Here is a 19403-nt window from a genome sequence, read left to right on the forward strand (position 1 = left end):
CCCCATCTCCCGGCGCCACCTCCGATAAAACAAAAGTAGAGTTGCAACCATGTTGGGGGACATGCAGTTGCGGTCGGGTGCGGCACTTGCAGTTGTGGGGCTGTTGTCAGACTTGCAACTGGCCATCCCCCTCTCCCGGCGCCCCCTCCGACAAAACAAAAGTTGAGTTGCAACCATGTTGGGGGACATGCAATTGCGGGGCTGTTGTCAGGGCAACTGGCCCGCCCCCTCTCCCGGCGCCTCCTCTGACAAAACAAAGTCGAGTTGCAACCATGTTGGGGGACATGCAGTTGCGGTCGGGTGCGGCACTTGCAGTTGCGGGGCTGTTGTCGGGCTTGCAACTGGTCAGCCCCCTCTCCCGGCGCCCCCTCAGACGAAACAAAAAGTCGAGTTGCAACCATGTTGGGGGACATGCAGTTGCAGGGCTATTGTCAGGCTTGCAACTGGCCCGCCCCCTCTCCCGGTGCCTCCTCTGACAAAACAAAAGTCGAGTTGCAGCCATGTTGGGGGACATGTAGTTGAAGGGCTGTTGTCGGGCTTGCAACTGGCCCGCCCCCTCTCCTGATGCCCCCTCCGACAGAACAAAAAAGTTCAGTTGCGGTCGGGTTAGAAGACATGCACTTGCGACCGGGTGCAAGAAAAAATATATGCTAATATTTTTTTACGCATAAACAAGAAAACTATATATGAAAATGACGGTCCTATACAAAACAAAAGTCATGGTTTAAAAACCCGCTAACAACCAACATACCCACTAACATTTATGTCTACATGGTTCAAAAATCCCCACTCATCGAAGAAAAAGCATTTTCTATATTATACAAGCATAAAAAACAAAATGCATAAATAAATAAATCCACAAATAGAGATCTGGATTAAAAGAGGGGAAACCAGAATAAAAATATGCAATTGAAGAACCCTGAGGGGCGAAGACCCCTCTCTGAGACGAGTACTCCGCGGTAGATATGGTGTATACATGGCAATTGAAAAGTCCAGCAAAAACAATGAAAAACGCCTCTCACAACTAGCACATCGCGCATCAATACCGAACACGAGAAAAGTAATTAAAAAAACAAACGGGCACTAAACAGGTCAGGGTAACACTAGACAAGCAGTACTGCGTGTATCTTACGGAAACGGTGATCTAACGGCCATATATGTGTACTGGGACTTCGGTTAAACTCAATCGACTGAATTTTAGCAATCCGGCTAATAAAATTTCAACTATCGCAGCCAACATTTACTTACAAAGCATCTGATGGATGTGCAACCGAAAATGATTAACAAAAAAATTGGTAGGCAATTTCGTTGCTAAAATAGGTCTGCTAGAAAGTTGGAAAATATGCTAAAATCAAGTAGAATAAAACACAACATTAATAAGCAAGGACAAAAAAAAATTAAATTAAATAAACAAGAAGAAAAACAAAACGAAAAATATGAAACGGGACAAGAAAATAATAATAAAAAGTTAAAGACTTATAAAAAGTAAATGAAAAGTAAAACAATAAAAAGAAGAAATAGGTAAAGAAAAAATGAAAATGAAAATGAAAATTTCTTTTGGGAAAAAGAGGAGCTACCGTGACTTCCTCTTCTACAGGCAAAACTCACTTGTGTAGGGCAAGAACAAAAAACAAAACATAATACCTTTTTTGTAGGCTGACAAAAATTACTACAAAAACACTCTTGGTAAACTTGGGCTGCACAGCAAAAGGAACAAGGCCCAGAAGAAAAATAAAAGAAAAGCTCTCTCATCTCCACCGGCCCATGCAGCGACAACGAAAAAAGCTCGTTTGAGCCAATGTACACGTACACACAGACATTAGGGCCATCGACCGAGACTTCGCTAAATCTCAGTCGACTGAGATTTAGCGTAGCCGTTTTGCATATCATCTTCTCCATCGTGTAGTTTCAATCACTACAAGGGGCCGTGCTTTGCAAAAAAAGAAAAGAAAAAACACTACACGGGTTGTTGTGGGGTTTCTTGTCCCTCGCATTGTTCACCTCTAGTTGTACTTTTTTTTTGCGGGAAAAACTTTCAATCTATTCATTTTCAATCATGATAGTACAATGAACATTACAAATAATAAAAATTACATCCAGATTATAGACCATCAAGCGACGACTGCAAGCACTGAAGCAAGCCGAAGGTGCGCCGCTGACATTACCTCTCCCTCGCCGGAGCCGGACAAACCTTGTTGTAGTAGACACTCGGAAAGTCGTCGTGCTAAGGTCCCATAGAACCAACGCACCAAAACAACAACCACCGCAGATGAAGAGTGTAGATCAAAAGGATCCAACTTGAAGATGCACGAACGAAGACGAACGACGAACAGATCCGAGCAAATCCACTAAAGACAAATCCACGGGAGATATACCTCCACACGTCCATCAATAATGCTAGACGCATGTTTAATACTATAACAGTTCAGACTGAAATAAAGAGAAAACAAGGGGAGACAAAATTTGCATGAGAATACAACCACCAATCATCATTCAAATCACAAAGGACGCAAAATACCTGACGAACGTTCGGTGGGAGCGTAATTGCGAGGAAAACGTCCGAATTGCCATGCCAAAACAAAAAAAAGAGAGCCAAAATCATGGCTGCGCGCTCTCCAGCAAGCAGTGAACGTTCGCATTTCCCGTCACAAAACTGTTCGGATCAGGCAAAGACTATCCTAGCCTTGGCAGACCGTTCCCCTCCCCTCCCCTCCCTTCCCCTCCCAAATTTCAAACCATCCCGCCCATGTGCTCGCCCCATCCCCATCCGGAAAGAAAACCCGGCGCAAAACCCACGCCTGGACCCACCCGCCAGCCACACCCGGGACTCCCGAACGCGCAACGCTTCCACACCCGTCTCGACTCCGCGTCCCCCCTCCCAACTTTTTTTTATACGCACGCCATCCCTTTCCATTCCCACCCCACAAATCTCAGCCCCCAACGTCTCTCTAGCAGCTCGCCTCCTCCCCCCGCCCCGCACCCCATCCGCGGCGATCTAGGGTTTCGCCCCCCGCCCCCTCCCCGTCCGCCTCCGGCGACGCCTGCGCCGCGATGGACGCGCTCTCCCTCATCGACGTCTCCGGCGAGGAGGACGACTTCCTCCTCGACCTCGCCTCGCCGCCGCAGCACCCCGACCCGCCGCCCCGCGCCGCCCCAGGTCAGCGAGTCAGCCAGCGCGCCGTCTCCCGTTACCGTTCCTTCCATTTCGGCGGGGATCCGCGCGTGGGTGGGTTGTCGCCTCCGATCTGACGAGCCGCGCTGCGATTTTTTGTTTAGGTGCTTCGGTGGTGGCCGCCGATTCGGAGCAGCCCGCCGTCGGATCTCCGCCGGGCGGGCAGGTCGTGGATCCCGCGGAGCAGGCACCGGAGCGCGCGCAGTCCCCGAAGAGGACCAAGCCCAAGGGCGGCGTCAACCTCCGCAAGAGCCTCGCCTGGGACAAAGCCTTCTTCACCAGCGAAGGTTTGTGCATCGCCTCCACAAATAAACTAGTCCAAATCTCTATTGTTTCGTGACTGCTGCGTGTTAGTATGATACACATCGTGGGCTCGTGGATCCTGATCTGGTTTGCCACCAGTCCTGCCAGCTCCTAACATTTCTCTTGTTTTTTGAAAAAAATCTGTCGCCTGTACCTGTGCCTTTTGATGCAGATAGATAGAATTTCTTACCATTTCCCTTTCCAGCTCTGTACTTGTCTTTTGTTATATTAGACCTGTGCATTTTGATTTAGATATACAGCAGTTCTTACCATTTCCCTTTCCAGCTCTGTATTTGTATTTTGTTATATCAGACCTGTGCATTTTGATGTAGATATACAGCAGTTCTTACCATTTCCCATCCCAGCTCTGTACTTGTCTTTTGTTATATCAGACCTGTGCATTTTGATGCAGATATACAGCGGTTCTTACCATTCCCCTTTCCAGCACTGTACTTGTCTTTTGTTATACTCCCTCCGGTCCTTTTTACTCTGCATATTAGAATTCTTTGAAGTCAAACTTCACAAAGTTTGACCGTATTTATATGAAAAAATATCAACATATGCCATACTAAAGTTATACAATATGAAACTTTAAGTCATGACACATCTATTGGTATTGATTTCAGATTGTGAATGTTGGTACTTTTTTCTATAAAGTTGGTCAAACTTTATGAGGCTTGACTTCAGTCAAATCTTATATGCGAACTAAAAAGGACCGGAGGGAGTATTAGACCTGTGCATTTTGATGTAGATATACAACAGTTCTTACCATTTCCCTTTCCAGCTCTGTACTTGTCTTTTGTTATACCTGCCACCCTGATGCGTTGATTGATAGCAGCTAACTATTCCTCCTGGTCTGAGCAGGTGTTCTGGATACTGAGGAATTGGGCATTGTGAACAGCACTTTCCGCAAGTCACAGGGTTCTAGGCTTCTGCCAGGAATAGCAGAGGAAATGAGGAGGTCAATGGAGTCCACCACCTCCTCGCTGGAAAGTGAAAGCTTTGTGCTGGAAAGCCTTGAGACTGAGCTGTTTGACAATGTCCGTGCTTCGATTCAGAGAACGCTTGGGAAACCTGATAAAGCTCCTAGTGTGGCTTCTGGAAGCTCAAAAACCCCCAGGGCCACAGCAAAGGCCCCTCCTGTCACAGGTAAGATTTCTCAAACTCAGAAGTTGATGCAACACACTGATTTCTTATGCTGTAACTTCAGTGAGCATTGTCTGCTGTTTTTTACTAATGTGATTGCTTTGTTGCTACTTTCCAGCAAGAAAGGGGGTTGATCGGATACCTCAGACTCAGAGCAAGGTATGTTGTCACAATTCTTCAGTGATTTGAACCTACTTTCCTGCAGTCTGTAATCATTACTAATCAATACTTGTTAATGCTGCCTCAGATAAAGCCCCCTGCTTCAATAAGCAATGGTTCCGTTGGTGGTAGCAGACAAAGGCCCCAAGTCACCCTGAAAGAGCCTGCAGCTGCAAGAGTGGTATGTTACATGCTTGCAGTTCCAGAATATCCATGATCTTTCTGTAGTTTAGCTGTTTACCCCTAACTAGAGGTTTAGGGTTTGTGTGATGCTTGTTACATACACCAGGATCTATAATTGTACTCCCTCTGTAAACTAATATATTAGTTTACTGAGGGAGTAGTTATTAGTAATATGTAATTATTTTATCTGTTTTTAAGAGCCTATCCATTTCTTGCATTTACCGATAATCAGATTACCTCTTGTGTCTTGTCCATTGAAACCCTGTTCTGGAATTGCATAGAACTAATTAAAAAAACTCCAGTTAGATAATTTTATTATCTTTTAGGGAGAACAAATCGGCTAATTGCTTGTTTTAATTGGAGTTCCCATTGAGTATTAATATGAACTTAATATCATGTTTATTCTTTCTGGTTGCGAAGGCTGTATCGAAAGCTGCGGAAGCAAAACCATCCTCAAAGCCTCCCAGAGCTCTACCAAGAGTTGCTACAATGAGAGCACCGACTAACACAGCTGTCACCTCTGGGATTGCAGACAAAAGAAGCAGCACTGGTGTGAATCAACATACTTAAATTTGTTCTGCCGTAAGTGTTAATAGATAGCAAACCTAATACACTTTTTTCCCTCTTGCAGGAGGTGTAGTCAACAGGCAGGCAGTTGCCAAGTCTGCTAACAGTTCAGCCAGCGTGCCATCTCGGCCTGGTGGGGGGACAAAGAACAACTCAACATCAAAATCTGGTGCTTTGTCGTCAGCAGCAAGTCCTTCCTTGCGTAGTGCTCCCATGGCAGGTGGGAAAACAAAGTCACCGACCCTAATCAGCAAGAACAGGACCGCTCAGAGGATCCCTATTCGTTCATCAAGATCTGATATCAGCAAGGTTGACCCAGCAAGGGCATCAAGAAATAAGAGTCACAGTGAGGGTGCATCACCGACCATTTCACCTAGCAGCTCCGTGGACAGCATGAGTTCTGTGATTTCTGGGGTTTCAACTGCATCCACTGTAGGGAGAGCGAGTCATACATCTGAGACCTATAGTACAAGGTCGTCTTCATTGTCCCCTTCCAACAGAAAGAGCAATGACCACCCTCCAACCACACTACGGAGGCCTGTTATTGTTACAGAAGGACAGGCTTCAGGAGCATTTGCTGATAATGTGAAATCTAATGTTCACACATCAACCCAAGGAAATGGTTTTAAACCATCTGGTCTACGAAGGCCTACACCCAAGATTGGATATTTTGATGCTGTAAGTGAATTGTATGTTTTCTTTCTTGTAATGATGCCAATGCTCTTTATTTGTTCTAACACTCTTGGTTCTGTTATGTCTTCAGGAGAAATCTGTTGAACAAAAAGCCGGTGCACGGGCACAACTGCAACCCACGAAGGTTCTGTTTTCACCGTTGGCCACACAGAACTCTTGGATTCCTTCTACTCCGAAGACAATCCCTGCAGCTCTTACCTTTGAGCAAGAAGAACCAAAATCTAGGGCAGCAGCACCTTCTCAAACCAAGGTGTCACCTTCACTGCCTCTCAAAGTTGCACAAACTGAAGTAAAACCATCAAAGGTGACAGAGCCTGAAGCTTCTCAAGCTAAGGTATCAACTCCACTGCCTCTCAGAGTTGCACAAACTGAAGTAAAACAATCAAAGGTGACCGAACCTGAAGCTTCTCAAGCCAAGGCATCAACTCCACTGCCTCTCAGAGTTGCACAAACTGAAGTAAAACCATCAAAGGTGACAGAGCATGACGCTTCTCAAACTAAGGCATCGGCTTCACTGCCCATCAGAGTTGCACAAGCTGAAGTAGACCCATTGAAGGTGTCAGAGCATGAAGCTTCTCAAACTGAGGCATTGCCTATACTGTCTCCCAGAGTTGCACAGACTGAAGTAGAACCAGCAAAGGTGGCGGAGCATGACATTTTTGGAACAAAGGGGCCTTCAATGCCTTTAATTAGAGCTGCTCAAACTGAAATAGAAACACCAAAGGTGGCAGAGCATGAAACCCACATGCAGGAGACTGGTCCATTGGTAGTCGCCATGGACAGTGCAGAGGAGGGCATTCCAGCTTTGCATCAGAATGTCCAGGCCAATGGTGAAGTAGAATCGTCAAAGGTGTCTGAGCTTGAAGCACACGTGAATGAGACTGGTTTGTTGCTCGCCATGGACATTGCAGAGGAGGGCTTTCCAGCTTTGCATGAGAATGTCCAGGTTAATGGTGAAGGAGAATCATCAAAGGTGTCGGAGCATGAAGCACACATGCAGGAGACTGGTCTGTTGGTCGCTATGGACATTACAGATGAGGAGGGCATTCCAGCTTTGCATGAGAATGTCCAGGCTAATGGTGAAGTAGAATCATCAACAGTTGAGCTGTCATCATGTACCTCTGGTCAGCAAGAATCAGAAACTACAGCAGCACCTTGCGAGGAGAGCAGTCCTTCACAAATCAAGGTATCACCTTCTCTGCCACTTGGAGTTGCAAAAATGGAAGTAGACCCACTGGAGGTGATTGACCATGAAGCAGAAACATCGAAGGTGTCGGAGCATGAAGCATACATGCTGGAGACTGGCCAATTGGTCGCCATGGACATAGCAGAGGAGGGCATTGCAGCTTTAAATCAGAATGTCCAGGCAAATGGCGATATCAGTTCATCAACTGTTGAGCTGTCATCAGGTACCTCTGGTCAGCAACAATCAGAAACTACAGCAGCACCTTGCGAGGTTAACACTTCTTCTCAAACCGAGGTATCACCTTCACTGCCACTTGGAGTTGCAAAAATGGAAGTAGAATCACTGGAGGTGATTGAGCATGAAGCTTGCATGCCCCAGGCCGGCCAAGTGCTGGCAGCCCTGGATATTGCAAAGGAGAACATTCCAGCCATGGATACCGCAAAAGAGAACATCCAGCCTGGTGGTTATTTGAGTCCACTAAAGGAGAACATTCTGGCTGCGCATCAAAATATCCAGCCTGAAGAGCATATGACTCCTGTAAAGGGAAGCATTCTGGCCTCACATACAAATGCGCAGGCTATAGGGGAGATGACTCCAATGACTCTCCTGAGCCAGAAGCTGTCCTCCATTTCTCTAGGACAAGCTAATGGGGAGGCGACTCCATTGACCCAGAAGGCGCCCTCCATTTCTCAAGGACAATCTAATGGGGAGGCGACTCCATTGAACCAGAAGCTGTCCTCCATTTCTCAAGGACAATCTAATGGGGACGCGACTCCATTGACCCAGAAGCTGTCCTCCATTTCTCAAGGACAATCTAATGGGGACGCGACTCCATTGACCCTGTTGGCGCAGAAGCTCTCCTCCATTTCTCTTGGGGATGCCACCGACTAGGTGCCTTGTTCTGCCAGAGGAACTGAGCTTCGGAATCGTATGCTGCTGGTTGTTTTATGATTACATCCTTGTTATCCAGAAGGCAACCACAGCTGAAGTTAGTACAAAAGGCTGTCCTACACTTTGTTTTATTTCTTTTAGCTATTCAAAGAATGAGAGTGCTACGAGTGTAGTAAACGCAGGGCATGGTTGAAAACTGTGATATTCTGTTGTGTCCAAAGCACTTGATCCTGGTATGTCAATTGCAGATTTGCGAGTAAAGCGTATAAATATGATTTCCCTCAGCTACTGTTTGTGGTATTCCTACTAACTATTAATAGGCATAGCATGTTCACCAGGGTGTGTTTTATATCTGTGACTAGCAATAGTATTGATCAATCATCACTCTCCGTAAATTGTAATGTAGTAGTGCAGCCTACACACCAATTTACAAGCATGAATGCATCTGATCTAACGGCTTGTGATAATTTAAGATCACCAAGTCATAGGCTTCAGGAACCCAGATTGCACCTGGAGCAAGAATAAATATACAAATGGGTTGGTCGTCTTCATCGTGCCACCATCAGGACTCTGCCGGAACTTGAATCAACACATCGGAGCTCCGGCGACAGAACAATGTGCGTATGCCAAATGTCGCCATAAGCTCATCTCCAGGAGCAGAGGAGCTGTTAAAAATACACCCCTGACAGCAGACTTCACTTGCTCCTCTTCTTGGCCTCGCCGTACAGAACCACGCCGGCGATGGTCACCCCGTAGCCCAGCATCCCCATGACGGTCACCGGGTTCTTGAATATCAGGATGGAGACGACGACGGCGACCGCCCCTTTCGCGTTCCCGAGGACCTGCAACGACCAAGCACAAGGCGCATGAGCATCACCGGTGTGTGTTCATCTGAGAAGTTCAGTCAATGAGCAGAGCACCATGGTTGGCAGGACGAACCTGGAGGGTGAGCGGGCTGGTGTGCTTGGTGACCAGGAAATTGGTCAGGTTCACCAGGTAGGCCAGCGAGGAGTTGCCGAGCAGCAACCAGACGAAGCTGGGGTCCTCCCTGGCGAGCGCCGCCGCCGCGCCGAGCGCGTCCGGCTCCATCATCAGCGTCGCCGGCACCAGCAGCACCACGGCCACCGGCGCCATGTACCAGAGCAGGTCCATGGAGTTGAGCTTCTCCCTGCACGCCATCAAATCCGATCCCCATTTTCAGTAAATGTATCATTCAGTACAAGTCAACGTGATGAATGAAGTATGATGATTATTACTCTTCTGAGGAGAGCAGGATCCCCTGCAGCACGGTCTTGAGCGCCCTCCCCGCCGTCGCGCCCACGCACATGATGAACCCGAACAGATGGAAGCTCGGCTCGCCCTGGATGGAACCAACAATGTCAGCGCGCGAGCACATCAAGATTTGGCTTATATTAATTCGGAGCTTGCTGCTCGATCTAGTTTAGTTTAGTTTGGTTACCCCGGTGGCGATGACGACGCCGGCGACGACGGGGAGGAGGGCGGCGTAGGTGGCGCGGGCCTCGCGCCGCCCCGCGACGGCGTAGGCGATGAGCGCGGTGAAGAAGGGCGTGGTGGCGCCGACGGCCTGGTTGAATGACACGGGGAGGTAGCGCAGCGAGACGTTGCCGGCGACGACGGAGCCGCAGAAGACGGCGCCCAGCACGGCCACCCTGGCCGCCTGCCCGCGCGAGAGCGGCCGGCGCGGGGACGAGGAGGAGGTGGCGGCGGCGAAGGCGGAGGAGAGGAGCGCCGAGGCGGACATGTGGCAGGCGGTGAGGAAGACCGGGTAGCGGAAGCCGTAGACGGAGAGGAGGTACTTGTTGAGCAGCAGCACCCCGATGTTGGACGCGTACCACGCCGCCACCAGCCCCGCCGTCCGCAGCCGCCCCGAAGGCCCGGACGCCGCCGCGGCGTCCGGGCCGCCGGCGGCCGTCGTCGTCGGGAGGAGCGCCCGGTCCTCCTGTTGCCGCATCGTCGGCCTTCTTGGTTCTTGCTTGCCGGAGCTGCTGGCTGGTTTGGTTTGGTCTGGTTGGTGGGCGCTGGCGCGTTGGTTAACTTGGTTCTTCTACGTGCGTGCCACGCGTTTATATGGACATGGACATGGTCATGGCTCGTGGGTGGCGCCGTGGGGGAGACGACGGGGCTGCCGGTCGGGGTTGGGGTGTGGAGATGCTCTATTCAACTAAGGACAATCTGGCCGCTCCCGCCAGCTTAAACATCTATATTTCTCAACGTCTACCCTATTGTACTGAGGTGTAGTGCGTGTTGATTAGCCCCTGACAGCTCGAGGAGAGTATTTTTTGGACGCAGCTCGAGAAGGGTTTGCAAATCGTGACTGCAGCAATGTGGGCCCTACTTGCAGTACAATGGACAGTGGAGCTAAAAATAAGACACCTTTTCATACATCCCGGCCGTAAGAGAGAGAGAGAGGAAAAAAAATGTTGCTCTAGGTTGAAGAACACACGCTTCATTTTTCTTCCGGATCTCCTGCCGATAAAGGTGGCAGCAGGCGACACAGACTAGTTAGTTTCATGATGATGGACTAGTCGCCGGGACGATGGTCACACATTAACTTCGTCAAGCTGCAGCGACTCATGACGACCCGTATGATCCATCACGTCGGTCAGACCACGACCGGCGAACCGACCGATCGATATATATGCCGAAGCCGAACGTGCCGTGCCGAATCGAGCAATCATGCGTGATGAGGGAGTGAGTGCAACACCATACCGTGCAAGCAACCAAGAATTATATACTATAATTTATGTGCATACAGCGACGACGCGTGGAATTTGATCTACATAATTTAGAAAAGGAGTGGCCTAACTTCCGAACAGTCTGAATTTAAGCAATATATCCGGACGATCCTAACACAACTAATCACGCATTGTTTATCAAACACGCATGCAGCCCCCGCACCTACGGGAAGTTTGTCACATGCATGCAAACTAATAAACTCCATGATGTCAGCAAAATATTCTTTTTATTTTGAAACTTTAAAATGTTTTGTAGCTCAAACCATCGCTCCGATTAAAAAACTGTTTTCACATAAAAGATTCGTCACGATGAGACCTTCAAAACCAGATCCCAAGTTGGCATGTTTCGACGACTTTTTTTCCAGGTAAAAAGTTACCACGTGTGCTACACAAGTTATCATGTCAATTGAGCATAAGTTATCATGTTGATTACACAGAAACTACCAAGACGTAAAAATGGTTCCTCCAACCTTATCTTCACATGCACATGCATGCATGCATTAGAGAGAAAATGTTTTGATGGCATCCTAGATTTTCCTTATTTTGAAACTTCAAAATGTTTAATAGATCAAACCATCGGTCCAATCGAAAAATCATTTCCGGCGACGAAACCTTCGAAACTAGATCCCATGTTGATATGTTCTGACGACTTCTTTTCATGCAAATAGTTATGGTTGGGCTAAGTAAGTTATCAGGTATGAAGATTGTCTATTATCATGCTATTTACACATGAGTTACCGTGGTACATTTTCAACAACATGAGTTAACGGGAGGGGGGGGGGTATGTTTTCAAACAACTTCCTCCCCTCCAACCACCCCTGGATCAAATTTACCATGGTATTTATATGTAAGTTAACATCTCCCCCACCCCCGGTAAAGTTATCATGGTGTTTGCGCATGAGTTATCAAGTTTGTGGTGTGTAAATTATCATGCTATTTATGCTGATGCTATCGGGGATGTCTTCAACAACTTTTTCTCCCGGGTCAAAGTTATCACGGTGTTTGTGCGTGAGTTATCAGATCTGTGGTGTGTAAATTATCATGCTATTTATGCAGAAGCTATTGGGGGCGGGGGTGTCTTCAACATTTTTTTCTCTCAGGTCAAAGCTATCATGGTGTTTGTGCATGAGTTATCAGGTCTGTGACGTGTAAATTATCATGTTATTTTGCATAAGCTACCAAGTGCCTATTATACCACATGCAGCCAGATAACTACGAAAATGAACCATGTTGATAACTATAGTACATCTGGCCCGATAATTGCATAGTAATCATATTGGTAACTATAGTACATCTAGCCCGATAACCACAAAAAAAATCATGCTGGTAACTATAATACATCTAGCCCGATAATTACAAAATAACCATGTTGGTAACTATAGTACATATAGCCCGATAACTTCAAGAAGCTATCGCCGTCTTGTCTTACTGAGCTGGACACAAACCTTAACAAAACTTAAAGCACCAAAAAACAGAGCCCTCCCGCCGGCAAGCGCCGGGATCCACCGCGCACCCACAGGCGGAGCTTAGTTGGGGCTAAACTGTGCCATGGCCCGCCCAACTTAGAGCATACGCATGAGTAGAAGTGTGGTTAGTGAGCAAAACAATGTCCAATGTATGAGTGAATGCCTAACGAGGCCCGCCCTGGTCTTCTGTTGTAGCTCCGCCACTACGCGCACCCATGGCGATAAGGCCACCGGACACGTGGTAGATTGACGGCGCTGCCGACGGGAGGTAGAAATCCTAGCCGCCTTTTCGTTTGATGAGGTGAGACTCATGGGACTGCATGACATTCTATGTTATTTACACACAAATTGCCGGATATATTATTTCTAACATTTTTTCAGGATCGAAGCAATCATTATGTTTGTACATAAACTACCAGGTCTATGATTTATAAATTATCGTATTATTTCCATAGAAGTTAATAGTTTATGTTGCAAAACAACTTTTCTTTCCGGGTCAAAGTTATCGTAGTATTTCCACGTAAATTAACGGGATCACGGTGCGTAAAAATACCGTGATATTTACATAGAAGTTACCCGAGCATATTTTCAACAACTTGATTTTTCTTGGGTCAAATTACCAATAAATTTGTTTGTATGTTTGCCTAATTCCGCAAGTAATATGTACGTAATGATAGACTAGAGAAGCTCAACAAAAGAAAGAAAGCGGAAAAGCTATTTTCCATACGGTCAGTAAAACAACTAGTCTGATGTTGTATAGCTATTTTAAAGCCAGACGGGTCAATAAAACAACTAGTCTGATATTTTCCTCAATTTCGTATTAGAAATGTTATACAAGAAGTAAGTTACCTACACCTAGTCATCAAAGGAATTTAGTTGGCCTGGTTGAGATCCTAGTAGGTCATCTAGTAAGTCACAGGCTCAAATCCCATTAGCATCCACTTTTTCTTTCCTTTTTCTCTCGCATTTAGTATAGCTCAAATAGTACACTTGGTTCAAAACTTGCAGCAATGAAGCATTAGCGGGATTGTTGTTGACCATGTACTCGTTTGAAGCGTGCATGGTTCGAATCCTATCTGAGGCATTTATTTTTTACGGCCGAGAAGCTGTCACCTGATGAGAAGGGTGCGAACAGTTCAGGCCGTGCGATCGAAATCCAATGACTCTGGCGTCGTGCGGATCTAACGCAAACTGCCAGTCGGCAGGATTTTATCTTTCTCGTTTAGAAAAACAAGTTAGACCTTTTGTGTGGCACATACATGGGATAATTAAACATAAATACATATACAATACTTACTTTCGAAAAATAGATCATGCTAGTTCACAGCTTGAGGAGAGAGAAACCCACCCATATATACACGGCGATTTGGGGGAACATGACAGCGTTGCAAAAGATCATGATAAGTAGTTCGCACGTTGCACACGTCCACGCACACAAGTGTATCCTACTTTCTGGTGGATAAAATAAACACATGTCTTCTTCTTCTTCTTCTTCTTCTTCTTGGCTTTTTACATTTTAATTTATAGTATTTTTCTCCATTTATAGATTACTTCCATATATTTTCATCTTTTCTTGAGAACACCTCCCATTAAAACATGTGTTCACCAATTTTCTTCAATACAAAATGTATATCTCTGTTAACTGAGCCATGTATACTTCGTTTGTCGCCTTTCTTGGGACTAACTTTTGGGGAAGGTGTCCCGATTCTCAGCTATGCTCCTGGGTGAATAGTAAATTCAAAACAAACACGCGCTCCGAGCAAAATTAATTGATGCGGGGGGAGTAGTATGGAAAAAGTAAGCCAAAACAACTTTTCTTTTACAACAAACACGTTACCGCCTTCTAACTACATGTATTTTTTTTTTGTGAAAACCACATATTTTTGACCCAAAAACCCTACTCTAAAACTAAAGCTTTTAGTGCACTGATTTTTCGTGTGCCTACCTAAAAATACATACCATTTCTTAACAGAAATTTGCATGTAATTAGAGGAGATGAAATCATTTATCATTAAAAAACCTAATATTTTTTAAACATTATAATTTATTGTTCAGTATGAAGCAGATGAACTCATGCTCCATTTTAAATATCTGGTAAGTTTCGCCCTAACTATCAATACCGGGTAATTTCGGTCCAACGGCGGTTTGGGTTGGTCAAACCCCAAGTAGCCAATTCTCTGTGCCTCACGAGTAGATCTAGAATTTTTGTGATGAACCTAATATATTGATTTGGTATTGTAAATATTCAAATATTTATCTATATTGTTGGTCGAACTTCACAACTTTTGACTGGGAAAAAATTTAATATGCACTACATTTTGGCATAGAAAGAGGAGTGAGCGAGTGGGTCGCCCTGACATTCGCTCATCGAGCTCCTAAAAAGGGCCCTGCTCCATTAATGTTATTGGCCATCTACTCCCCTCAAACCAACTGCATGATGCATAGATTTTCCTTGTGCATAATTTCCTCTAAGAAGCCTCGCTCACTCTGTTGTAGGCTTTCTCAAAGTCCAGCTTCAAGAGTTTGAGAAAGCCTACGAGAGAGTGACAAAGTCGTAGAATGCAGTGTTGCCACTGGCCGACGACCTCATACAAGGGCCCATACCCATGGGTCGGGTGAGACAAGTGTTGGGAAACGTTGCATAAAAAACAAAAAGAAAATTCTACGCACACGCAAGATCTATCCATGAAGATGCATAGCAACGAGAGGGGAGAATGTGTCTATGCACCCTCGTAGACCGTAAGCGAAAGCGTTTGTTAACGCGGTTGATGTATTCAAACTTCTTCGCGCTCCAACCGATCGAGTACCGAAGTACGACACCTCCGCGTCTAGCACACGTTCAGCTCGGTGATGTCCTTCCCTTCTTGATCCAGTAAGACGACGAAGTAGTGGATGAGTTCCGGCAGCATGACAGCATGGTGACGATGGTGGTGATGCTATCTTCGCAGGGCTTGCCTAAGCACTACGAAAATATGACCGAGGGACAAAATTGTGAAGGGGGTCGCCGCTCACGGTTAAGAAATTGTCGTGGTTATGTGTGGCGCCTCCTCCCACATATATATAGGTGGGGGGAGAGGGGAGAGGCCAAGGGGCGCCCCAAGTAGGGACGAATCCTACTTTGGGGTCTTTCCCTAGCCGCGCCCCCTTACCATATTTGCTGGAGGGGGAAAGGAAAGGCGGGAGAGGAAAGGAAGGGAGAGGCCGACTCTCCCCTTTCCTTCTCTCCCCAAGGGCTGCGGCCTAGGAGGGGCGCGCCAGCCCCTTGTGGGCTAGTGTGTCCCCCCCTTTGGTCCATATGGCCCATTAACCTTCCGGGGTGTCCGGAACCCCTTCCGACGACCCTATTTCTACCCGGTACATCCGAAACTCTTCTGGTGTCCAAATATCATCGTCCTATATATCAATCTTTACCTCCGGACCATTCCGGAGCTCCTCATCATGTCCGTGATCTCATCCGGGACTCCGAACAACATTCAGTCACCAAATCATATAACTCATATAACACTATATCGTCAACGAACGTTAAGCGTGCGGACCCTACGGGTTCGAGAACTATGTAGACATGACCGAGACAACTCTTCGGTCAATAACCAATAGCGGAACCTGGATGCTCATATTGGTCCTACATATTCTTCGAAGATCTTTATCGGTCGATCCTTATGACAACATACGTAATTCCCTTTGTCCATCGGCATGTTACTTGCCCGAGATTCGACCGTCAGTATCTTCATACCTAGTTCAATCTCGTTACCGGAAAGTCTCTTTACTCGTTCCGTAATACATCATCATGCAACTAACCCCCTATTCACTTTGCTTGCAAGGCTTCTTATGATGTGTATTACCGAGAGGGCCCGGAGATACCTCTCCGATACTCGGAGTGACAAATCCTAATTCCGATCTATGCCAACTCAACAAACACCTTCGGAGATACCTGTAGAGCATCTTTATGATCACCCAGTTATGTTGTGACGTTTGATAGCACACAAGGTATTCCTCCGGTATCCGGGAGTTGCGTAATCTCATAGTCGAAGGAATATGTATTTTGACATTGAGAAAGCAATAGCAATAAACTGAACGATCAATATGCTAAGCTAACGGATGGGTCTTGTCCATCACATTATTCTCCTAATGATGTGATCCTGTTATCAAATGATAACACATGTCTATGGTTAGGGACACGGTATTCGTTTATGTATTCACACATATATTTAAGTTTCTGCTCAATACAATTCTAGCATAAATAATAAACCTTTACCATGAATAAGAAAATATAAAATAACAACTTTATTATTGCCTTTAGGGCATATTTCCTTCAACAAGGCCTCCTACCATTTGTGGAAGACCCATCTCCTTACCAAAACCAGACTAATCGAACCATTGCTTCTCCTAGAAGCGGTTGAAGCGTGTACTGTTGTTGTTTCCCTAGAGTCTAAGATGAGCGAACAATAGTTAGATCACAGATGCGTCACAATGGAGAGAGAGGGAGTAGAATGTGAACCTATCTTCCCAGTGAGCGGCCTGTGGCCCAAGCTCCTCAAGCTCGAGTCCATCAATCCAGTCATTGAACAAGACAATAGGATTGGGTCTGATCGCATCATTGAAAGAGCACTATTGACTAACCTGATTGTTGCTTCTCAACTCGGAAAGAGTTTTTGTTTTGTTTTAGAACTGATAAGGAGCTGACATTCGCTCCTTTCCGTCTTAGTTTGACACTCATTCACCCGTCGGGTCCTGCAACATGGATCTTGACGTTGGGCACAGTTGTCCACGTCAAGCAGCAATCGTTCGCTCGTTTGTGGAACCAACACAATCGAATTGCAACTGCACATTAAAAACACGATGTCTGATACGCATGCCTCCTCGTCCCTCTATCTCTGTCCATCTCCCATTCGTCATTTTACTCATGTATTTATTTCTTTGCTTTGCTCTGCTCATCGACAAAAATCTACCGCAGTCGCTCGCCGGGGGCCAAAATCGAGGAGACCTTCACGCCTTGTTGCAAGCTCATCCAGGTACGTATCCTCAACCTTTCTCACATGTGATTTTCAGTGTCAATTATCTAGATTTGATAGTGGCAAGGGTTAGATGAAGGGGTGGGTGCGCTCTGATGTCTACTACACAACCTTCTTCTTGTAGATGTTGTTGGGCCTCCAAGTGCAGAGGTTTGTAGGACAGTAACAAATTTCCCTCAAGTGGATGACCTAAGGTTTATCAATCCGTAGGAGGCGTAGGATGAAGACGGTCTCTCTCAAGCAACCCTGCAACCAAATAACAAAGAGTCTCTTGTGTCCCCAACACACCCAATACAATGGTAAATTGTATAGGTGCACTAGTTCGGCGAACAGATGGTGATACAAGTGGTATATGGATGGTAGATAAAGGTTTTTGTAATCTGAAAATATAAAAACAACAAGGTAACTAATGATAAAAGTGAGCACAAACGGTATTGCAATGCTAGGAAACAAGGCCTAGGGTTCATACTTTCACTAGTGCAAGTTCTCTCAACAATAATAACATAATTGGATCATCTAACTATCCCTCAACATGCAACAAAGAGTCACTCCAAAGTCACTAATAGCGGAGAACAAACGAAGAGATTATGGTAGGGTATGAAACCACCTCAAAGTTATCCTTTCTGATCGATCTATTTAAGAGTCCATAGTAAAATAACATGAAGCTATTCTTTCCGTTCAATCTATCTTAGAGTTCGTACTAGAATAACACCTTAAGACACAAATCAACCAAAACCCTAATGTCACCTAGATACTCCAATGTAACCTCAAGTATCCGTGGGTATGATTATACGATATGCATCACACAATCTCAGATTCATCTATTCAACCAACACAAAGTACTTCAAAGAGTGCCCCAAAGATTCTACCGGAGAGTCAAGACGAAAACGTGTGCCAACCCCTATGCATAGGTTCATGGACGGAACCCGCAAGTTGATCACCAAAACATACATCAAGTGGATCAATAGAATACCCCATTGTCACCACGGGTATCCCACGCAAGACATACATCAAGTGTTCTCAAATCCTTAAAGACTCAATCCGATAAGATAACTTCAAAGGGAAAACTCAATCCATTACAAGAGAGTAGAGGGGGAGAAACATCATAAGATCCAACTATAATAGCAAAGCTCGCGATACATCAAGATCGTATCACCTCAAGAACACGAGAGAGAGAGAGAGAGATCAAACACATAGCTACTGGTACATACCCTCAGCTCCGAGGGAGAACTACTCCCTCCTCGTCATGGAGAGCGCCGAGATGATGAAGATGGCCACCGGAGAGGGACTCCCCCCTCCGGCAGGGTGCCGGAACGGGTCTAGATTAGTTTTCGGTGGCTACGGAGGCTTCTGTGGCAGAACTCCCGATCTATTCTGCCCCTGGAAGTTTTTAGGGTATATGGGTATATATAGGAGGAAGAAGTATGTCGGTGGATCTCCGAGCTGTCCACGAGGCAGGGGGCGCGCCCAGGGGGGTGGGCGCACCCCCCACCCTCGTGGGCAGCCCAGGACTCTCCTGGTCCATCTCCGATACTCCGTGGGCTTCTTCTGGTCCAAAAATAAGTTCCGTGGAGTTTCAGGTCAATTGGACTCCGTTTGATTTTCCTTTTCTGCGATACTCTAAAACAAGGAAAAACAGAAACTGGCACTGGGCTCTGGGTTAATAGTTAGTCCCAAAAATAATATAAAAGTGTATAATAAAGCCCATAAACATCCAAAATAGATAATATAATAACATGGAACAATCAAAAAATTATAGATGCATTGGAGACATATCACACTCCTCTCCGATACATTCCATGGCAAGAGGATTGGAAGGGTGGTCACGGAATTTTCAATGCGAAACTCGATGGTGGATCCACCCGCTAA

General features: G+C 46.1%; 2 protein-coding genes across 2 annotated transcripts; one reads left to right on the top strand and one right to left on the bottom strand.

Moving 5' to 3' along the window:
- Positions 1–2930: 2930 nt before the first annotated feature.
- LOC125545538 (nascent polypeptide-associated complex subunit alpha, muscle-specific form-like) lies at positions 2931–8584 on the top strand. The gene is made up of 8 exons (XM_048709532.1): positions 2931–3157; positions 3277–3459; positions 4340–4624; positions 4740–4780; positions 4869–4961; positions 5384–5513; positions 5595–6208; positions 6294–8584. Exons 1-8 carry the CDS (start codon positions 3052–3054, stop codon positions 8298–8300), a joined length of 3459 nt encoding a protein of 1152 aa, XP_048565489.1. The 5' UTR covers positions 2931–3051; the 3' UTR covers positions 8301–8584.
- An 86-nt stretch (positions 8585–8670) lies between these two features.
- LOC125545548 (probable sugar phosphate/phosphate translocator At3g11320) lies at positions 8671–10450 on the bottom strand. Its single transcript, XM_048709543.1, has 4 exons — positions 9760–10450; positions 9557–9660; positions 9240–9468; positions 8671–9142 (listed from the first exon to the last, which is right to left on the bottom strand). The coding sequence occupies exons 1-4, from the start codon at positions 10270–10272 to the stop codon at positions 8996–8998; spliced, it is 993 nt and encodes a 330-aa protein (XP_048565500.1). The 5' UTR covers positions 10273–10450; the 3' UTR covers positions 8671–8995.
- Between the last annotated feature and the right edge of the window lie 8953 nt (positions 10451–19403).

Source organism: Triticum urartu, chromosome 1 (genome assembly GCF_003073215.2).
Source record: "Triticum urartu cultivar G1812 chromosome 1, Tu2.1, whole genome shotgun sequence".
NCBI lineage: Eukaryota > Viridiplantae > Streptophyta > Magnoliopsida > Poales > Poaceae > Triticum > Triticum urartu.